This window comes from Phyllostomus hastatus, unplaced genomic scaffold (assembly GCF_019186645.2).
Source record: "Phyllostomus hastatus isolate PE091 unplaced genomic scaffold, TTU_PhHast_1.1 phas_scaffold_78, whole genome shotgun sequence".
Lineage (NCBI taxonomy): Eukaryota > Metazoa > Chordata > Mammalia > Chiroptera > Phyllostomidae > Phyllostomus > Phyllostomus hastatus.
The window spans coordinates 82,780,280-82,788,706 of record NW_025334041.1 but is presented as its reverse complement, the minus strand read 5'-3'; the positions used below and the strand labels follow the sequence as shown (position 1 = coordinate 82,788,706).

The window sequence follows — 8,427 nt, the reverse complement described above, 5'->3', positions numbered from 1 at the left end:
ACTGCCTGACTTTGTCACCACACACTGGGAGAGCGCTGAGAGATGAGGTGACCCAGGGAGCAACAGATGTGCTGTTTCCCATTTCTTTCTGGGGTGGAGGTGGGGACAATGTGAAGATGGTCCCTTGAGGACCCTGAAGATTGTGTAATAAGAGTCCACAATGTGGGTAAGCCAGAATAATCATAAAATGTTATTCTTACTTTGGGGACTTAAAACCACTTATGTCCTGTTGTGAAAATCATGGGAAAAACCATATTTACATAGAGACATTTTTGTTAAAACAAATACAGGCCCTTGAAAAGAATACAAGTCCTCATTAGATTCTCTAAAATCAGAAATAAAAAGATGTCCAATATCTCTAATTCTAATGAACATTGTATTTTAGGACATAACTGATACAATAAGGTGAGAAAAATATAAAAGGCATAAAGATTAGGAAGGAAAAAATTGAACTGTCCTTTTGCACAGATTATATAATGACTTATATATAAGATATCAAAAGAATCCGAAAATTATTAGGATTACCTTTTTAAAATTTAGCAAACTGGCTAGATATAAAATCAATAAAAAATCAATTGAATTTCTATAACCAACAATAAAAGTTAGATAATATAATTTTTAAATAAAGCTGATGCACCTAGTAATACACGTAAGAAAGCATGTGCACAATCTAAACTTATAAAATTGTATTTGGAGACATTAACCATAGCCTAAATAAATGGGAGATCTAGCCCTTTCATGAACAAGAAGATTTCAATCATAAAGTAGTTATCCTAAATTAATCTATATATTTGAAATAATTCCCATCAATATCCTATTAGGATATTCTAGGAGCATAACAACAAATTAATATATTTCTAGAGATGAGCAAAAGGCCAAAAAAAGCCAAGAAACCCCTGAAGAAAAGAGACACAATTGTGAGGGTGGTGGTGCTTACTTTAAAGTCATAGTAACTCAGGCAATGTGGTATTGATGTCGGAATAGGAAAAAAGACCACTAGAACTTTCACATAATGTGAAATTATGAATCCTAAGGCACAGATGATCACTGGAGCCTGTGTTTGCTAAACTAACCCCTGGTAGCCTGGAACCTGTGTTTAAAGGGCCATAAGAAGGGACAGAAAACAAAGTCTGGGATTGAGCAGAGAGAGCTGGGTTGAAAAACTATCCCCTACACACTTAAAGGCAGGATAGTCAAAGAGCAACACCCCCAGAGAGTAAACTTCAAAAAAGTGCTTCGCCCGGGTTGGTGTGGTTCAGTGGATTGAACACTGGCCTGTGAACCGAAAGGTTGCCTGTTTGGTTCTGGGTCAGGGCACATGCCTGAGTTGCAGGCCAGGTCCTCAGTAGGGGGCATGCAAGAGGCAACCACACATTGATGTTTCTCTCCCTCTCTTTTTCCCTCCCTTCCCCTCTCTCTAAAAATAAATAAAATCTTTAAAAAAAACAAATTTTAATATAATGAAGGAACAAACAATTATAAAAACTGACTAGGTAGATTGGAAAAATAACCAATTATAACATGTAGTAATAAAAATATAATTATAATATAAAGTCATTAGATGGCCCAAACAAAAGATTAGTTATAGCTATTATCCTAAAATAAAAAGCCTTTCTAATTCTTTTTTATCCTCACCTAAGACATTTTTTCATTGCTTTAGAGAGAGAGAAAGGGAGAGAAAGAAACTTCAAATGCGAGAAAAGAATTGATCGGTTGCCTCCCATACACGTCCAGACCAGAGATTGTATGCACCCAGACCCAGACTGGGGATGGGGGATGGAACCCACAACCTCAGTATGTGCCCTGACCGAAAACTGAACCCACAAACTTTTGATTTTGAGAGGATGCTCCAACTAAATGAGCCACACCGGCCAGGGCTAAAATAAAAAGCCTTTCAAAGTGAGAGGCAACAAGCATTTATTTGGGAAGCAGTGATTCAGGCAGAAGCCCAGATAGTGTTCCAATCAAGAGATAAGGCAAGGAGTATTTATGAGAAAGGGAAGGGGAACAATTAAATCAATAAAAGGAAGGCATTTCTATTGCTTCAGACAAGCTAACATAGTGATATTAATTCTAAACAGTGTTTTTAATTTTCAATGTGGTAAATAAACATCAGTCCAGTAGTCACAATATCTGCTTTCTTTGTCAACAGTTCTTTGGTACACAATGTTGCTTTAAGCACAGGTCAAAGGTTATTTTGCCCTGTTTAATATTCCAAAGTTCTGAGGCATGAGATGGGCAAACAGTTCCTCTAGGATTGCAGCTCTGGCTCTTTTTTAAAATGGCTCCATACCCCAGCTGGTGTGGCTCAGTGGATTGAGTGCCAACCTGCAAACCAAAGGGTCACGGGTTTGATTCCCAGTCAGGGCACATGCAGGGGTTGTGGGCCAGGTCCCAGGTGGGGGGCACATGAGAGGCAACCACACATTGATGTTTCTCTCCCTCTTTCTCCCTCCCTTCCCTTCTCTCTGAAAATAAATAAATAATTTTTTTTTAATTTAAAGAAACTCTTCAGGCTAGAAGGGATTGACAAGAAATATCCAAAGTCATGAAAAACAGGGACCTACAGCCAAGATTACTCTACCAGCAAAAATACCATTTAAAATCAAAGGGCAGATAAAGAGCTTCCCAAACAAGAAAAAACTAAAGGAGTTCATCATCACCAAAGCATTATTATATGAAATGTTAAAGGGACTTATTTAAGAAAAGATCAAAACTATGAACAATAAAATGCCAATAAATATATATGTGAACAATTGAATCTAAAAAACCAACTAAGCAAACAAGAAGAACAGAGACAGAATCATGGATACTGAGAGCATTTTGATGGTTGCCAAATGGGAGTGTGGTGTGGGGGAATGGGTGCAGAGGTGAAGGGATTAAGAAGTGCAGATAGGTAGTTAGAGAATAGCCATGGGGATGTACAGTACAGTATAGGAAATGGTGTAGCAAAGAACCTATGTATGACCCATGGACATAAACAATGGTGGGGGGATTGCCTGAGGGAGTGGGGGGTGCCAGTGGAGGGGGGCAAAGGGGGAAAAATTGGGACAACTCTAATACCATAATCAATAAAAAACAATCAATAAAATATCATTAAAAAATGAACAGAAAATATTAAATATATGAGTAAAGCTACATAAATCTTAACTACTTAAAATAATAACAAATATATCTGATTTTTTAGATTAATGAAATATTATAATTAAAATACTGGGTTACAAAAGCATATAAATTCAAAGGAGAACATTATGCTAAGTGAAATAAGCCAGTCAGAGAAAGACAAATACCATATGATTTCATGCATATGTGGAATCTGATGAACAAACTGAACTAATAAGCAAAACAGAGACAGACTCATAGATGGAGAGCAGGCTGATGGCTCTGGGAGGCGGGGGCTGGGGGCTGAGGGGTCGAGCAAAAAAGGTAAAACTCATGGACATGGACAAGGGTGTGGTGATCAGTGGGCGAGGGGAATGAGTGGAAGTGGAAGAGAGTATGGGGGGATAAATGGTGATGGAAACAAAATTAAATTAAAATAAGAAAAAAATAAGAAGTCTAAGACCTGGGTCACTGAGGATCAGTCTGCCTTGTCTAGGTGTGTTAGTTTGACGGAGGCATTCCAGAGGCTTTGGGCCACGTGAGGATCCTGAGCAGCTTTATGGGGAAGAGTTATCACACAGGAGCTGCTAAAATATTTTCCAGAAATGCCATCCAGTTCCTTTGCCAAACTCACATAGAGGATTGGGTTTGCACCTTGTTGAGGATCCTGTGGAAACACAGTGGGGGGTGGGGGAGGTCAGGCCCGGCAGGCTTTAGCCTGCTGGGGACACCCTGAGAAGTGGGGCCCTGCCCCACCCTCTTCAGGCCAAACCAGCTCCTCCCCTCCCCACCTTAATGAAGAAGCTGGAGAGCCAGAAGAGGAAACGGTATGACCAAGGAAACTGGTTCATGATCTTGGTGTATACAACACCTGGGTGCACAGAGTTCACAGTCACACCTGAGAAGGGAAGACAAGCATAATGCCGCGTGAAGTGAGAGGATGCTGGGAGGAAAGGATGGAGTGCAATTCTGCAATGCGCAGTGAGAGAAAGATCCTACCAGGTCTGTTGATACAGGTAACCAGAGACTTGGGGGTGGCACCAGGGACATCAATGCCCTGTAACCTACGTGAGTGGAGGTAGCCAAGCCAGTAAGGAGACACGAGTATTTGAAAGTGTTAACCGTAGGAGCAATATGATGTATGGTGTTAGTACTGGAAAATACTGCGAGAAGAGGGATATTGAGGTTGATAAGAGAGTTGGAAAGGTTGAAAAGGAGACATGAGGACAGGGTCGAGAGGACTATTAGGGGCACAGATGTAAATGGAAGGAATTAACAGTCGGCTTGAGGGGTGTTGGGAGTATTTTATGGCCAGGACATGTTGAGAGGTGTGAAGGGTGGGAGTGGAGGAATAGGGGGTGTCAGAGGCAGTTACCTGTCCCTTGAAGTCTCCTGGCAAGTTCCCCAGTGAATGAGGTCAAAAGCAGTTTGCTGCAGTAATAGTTCTGGTTGAAGGTCAAAGGTCTGCCAGCCCCTGTCAGATGTCCCTCATCAATGTATCCAGATGTGTGCATAAAGGAAGACACATTTACCACCCGAGCTGACCCTGCCTGTTGTAGCGCCCCTGGGGAGAGAGAGGACCACGCTCCTTGAGTCCAAGTCCTGGAGTAAACTCCTACGCCCACTCCCAGCCTGCTTCTGCAGGACATCAGGGACCATCCAGGGTTTTCAGGGGAGGGGGAGGGGGAGGACGCCCTACCCAGGCACCCAAGCTCCACACAGGAGAAGTAAATGGAATGGAGAGTTCATTTTCATTAGCTGTGTCCTAGTGCTCTCCTGCCTCCTTTATTTTAGTGTTTGAAGTTTCATCTAGCTTTTCTTCCACTTGCTAGCTGGAGCTAATTTAATTGTTCCTTGTTTGTGTTTGACCTCACTGACAACAAGGGGAGAAAGGAGAGACTGGAAGCACTACCAGAGCCGTCTGTCATGTATTCACACGTTCATTCACTTACTCATTTCACACGTGTTCAGCAGGCCCCTGGATTGCGGCAGGCACCAAGATGCGTGCTAAGGACATAAGAATGCTAGGTTTGGGGAAAAAAGTATGCAGAGATACTTGGGAGTGTTTTTTTTTAACTATCTCCCAAAGGAACAAAAATAAAATAATCAATAGGACAAGTTAAATCTTTTTTAAAAAATTAGTACCTAACTATATAAAAAGTTGATTATATAAATTATTAAAAATAGTAGTTGTCACCTGAGGTTACAGTATTGTTTGCAAAATGCACATCGAAATGAAGAATCACAAGTAACACAATTTGAACAGGTGGTATTTAGCCAAAATTTGCTAGAGAGAAAATTATTCCTAAAAAAAAGACAATGGTCCCTAAACTTGCCGACACAATGATATCAAAACCAAAAGGACTCACAGCCTAGTTGGAGGCTGACAGAGGCTTACGACAGCCCTGTAAATTGGGAGTTGCTGGGGAGCTGGAGCTGCTGTCAGTGTGGGATCTACAGCACAGGCTGTATCTGTGCTGAGCTGTGACAGATGAACTAAAGTTAGCCAGACTAAGCGGGTGGGAAAGGATATTCCAGGTAAAGGGAATCGCATGTGCAAAAACACAGCCGGTGGGGGGGGCGGGGGGGGGCGCGAGGGATAGAGTGTGGTTCAAGAGCTACAGATTGTCTCTGGTTGGAAACGAGGATATGGGTTAAGGAAGAGCAAAAGTTAAGGTTTTCAGTCTTGTAAGTGAAAAGAAGGGGCTTAGAATTCATCCTATAAAGCAGCGGTCCCCAGTGTTTTTGGCACCAGGGACCGGTTTTGTGAAAGACAATTTTTTCATGGACTGGGCTAGAGACGGGGTTTCGGGGTGATTCAAGCGCATTACATTCAGGCTCACCTCCTGCTTGTGGGCCCGAGTTCCTAACAAACCCAGACCAGTAACAGTCCACAGCCTGGAGGTGGGGAACCACCGTTATAAAGGACAGAGTACCTTCAAAGGATTTTAAGCAAGAAATACTTAGGAACACGATTTAGGTTGCTACCTGAATTTTTGTATCCCAGGCTAGAGCAACTTTTGCCCAAATAAATTCTTTTTATAGAAAAGAAAAAAGAAAAAAACACTAGTACTGAGCAAGGTGCAAACATGTGATGGTTTTGGGACGAGGAAAAACACACTCACACTCACAGGTGCAGAGTTTCGCATTGTTCTCTGTTCACTGTCCCGCTGGGACTGACGTAGTCAGCCGCGAAATGGTACAAGAGGCCCTGACAACAGTAGATCCCTCTCAGGTGGGTAATGGATAGCTGACTTTCAGGGAGCAGAGGATAATTTTTTCTCTATATCCTTTTGTACACTTTCAATTTTGTATTTTAGATATGTATTACCTGACTAAAAAATTGGTTTTCTTTTAAAGGGGCTAATACACAATACAGGAAAATATGTTAGGGAAATTTTGCCGGCTATCCATTTTCCCCCTCCTCCCCAGGAAGAACCCAAACGTCCTTAATCAGAAAGGATTATGACTCAGAAAGTCAAAGGTCTTGGGCCCAAGAAGGGCACAAGGACGTGCCCAAGGCTGTGGTATTTTTAACTACTATCCCTGGTGGTTCCTGAGTGTCTTGGTGTCTCTACTCCTAGTGGCCTAGTGCCAACCTCAGGATGCCTTGGTTGAGATGACTGACTCTACTGGTGTCACTGGAACCCAGAGCTATGAGAAGGAGAGCTGGGATCTTATATCCCCTTGCTGGTTGTATTTTGGGCTGATTCCATGACCAGAATCCTAATCCTGACTGTCAGGTGGTTCCCCTGCTATGTGCAGCAAACAGCTGGGAGCCAAGGGGAAGAAAGTGGCCAAGAAAATGCCAGGGGAATGGAGAAGCAGGGCCAGCACAGAAGGTAGGCATGCTTCCTTACCTTGCAGTAGGTTTGTGAGCAGAAAGGGCCCAACATAATTGGTAGCAAAGGTGAGATCAAGGCCCTCTGGTGTTAGTTTCTTGGGGAGTCCTGGGAGGAGATGAAAACACAAGAAGTGGACGATGGAGGGACTGCTCTGAGGGAGAAAAAGTCTGGGGGGATATATTGGGGATCAGTAGAAACGCTATAGGAGCATATATGTGCAAACATGGGGCAGAAACATTTGAGGCTATAACTTGAGGCAGGCTCTTTAGGGTTGTGTATGAATTAGGAGTGTTTCAGCAGGATGCATGGGTTAGGCTTTGGGGATGCCTGTTTTGAGGTCTCTGACCTAGAGGCCAGTCTCCTGAAATGTGTTTAAGAGAAGCAAATGAAGGCACATACCACAGACTGCAGCATTGTTAACCAATAGATGTATTTCAGGACATTCCTGCAGGAGCCACTGGGCAAAGCTCCGGACGGAGGCCATGGAGCTCAGGTCCACCTCCCCAAGCAGAAGGCAGGCATCCTTTGAGGCTGCTTGGATCTCAGCCAGGGCCCACTGTCCGCGCTCACGGCTCCGGCAGGCAAGGATCACACGGGCCCCACGGCGGGCCAGCTCCTGGGACACAGCCTTCCCTATGCCTGTAGAAGAACAGCCTGCGAGTAGGCTAGTCTGGGAAGTGACTAGAAGGCAATGGGGCAAGGGGCCAGAGGTGCTGACTTGTGTATATTGCTTCTTCCTCTGCCCTCCCTGTTAATGCTGTTGGGGGGCTGAAGCCCCTAGTGAGGTAACAGGGTGGGAGGAGCACTCACCACTGGTGGCCCCAGTCACCACCGCTGTCTTCCCCGTCAGGTCTGTGCAGCAATGCTGGAGGTCCCAAAGATGACACTTATACCAGAGCCTCACACTTAGTCTAAGCAGGAAGACCAGAATGAGGAGGACAGAGCCAGGGCCCCAGACATGGGTGCTGACTAGAGACCACAGCAACATAGCAGATTACTGGCCTGCCACCCAGAGTAGAAGAGAGTGAAGAAGTCAAAGCTGAGTGAGTACTAGCAATCAGGTTGGGGTGGAGCCCAAGTCACAAAATGTTTTAAGGAGGCACTCTCACATTTGTTCAAGCAACCCATCTGAGCCCAGGAATGAGTGTACCCTGGGCACTGGATTGCCTCACCCACCTAGTCAAAAATCAACAAACCCTCAGGGCTTCCCCTAAACTCTGCAAGGGCTCAACTCTGTCTCCAAGCCAAACTTGGATTTGCACTCTAAAGTGAACTGACAGAGCCCCAGGGACTAGGGAAGCAGGGAATCAAATTCCTGGTGCCTTGAATCACTCTGTACCTCAGCAGGGTCACCCCCTTTCTCCACCACCAAGAGGAGACAAAGTTCTCCCAACCGAGGCAGCCCCACTTGCAGCTCTACACCTGCTCCTTTGCCAGACAGGGCTGGTTCTCCAGAATGCTTCTGCCGGGGAGTGGCCTT

At 44.2% G+C, this 8,427-nt stretch overlaps 1 protein-coding gene across 2 annotated transcripts; it reads right to left on the bottom strand.

Moving 5' to 3' along the window:
• Window positions 1–1,900: 1,900 nt before the first annotated feature.
• On the bottom strand, window positions 1,901–8,070 carry LOC123812196 (retinol dehydrogenase 11-like). 2 transcript variants are annotated; one of them, XM_045828924.1, is made up of 7 exons: window positions 7,758–8,069; window positions 7,347–7,586; window positions 6,963–7,052; window positions 4,478–4,666; window positions 3,894–4,000; window positions 3,566–3,769; window positions 1,901–2,328 (listed from the first exon to the last, which is right to left on the bottom strand). In XM_045828924.1, exons 1-6 carry the CDS (start codon window positions 7,933–7,935, stop codon window positions 3,581–3,583), a joined length of 993 nt encoding a protein of 330 aa, XP_045684880.1. In that variant the 5' UTR covers window positions 7,936–8,069; the 3' UTR covers window positions 1,901–2,328; window positions 3,566–3,580. The 2 variants fall into 2 exon arrangements, with proteins under 2 accessions (XP_045684880.1, XP_045684881.1); XM_045828925.1 differs by lacking the exons at window positions 1,901–2,328; window positions 4,478–4,666 and having other exon boundaries at window positions 3,048–3,769; window positions 7,758–8,070.
• Window positions 8,071–8,427: the final 357 nt, after the last annotated feature.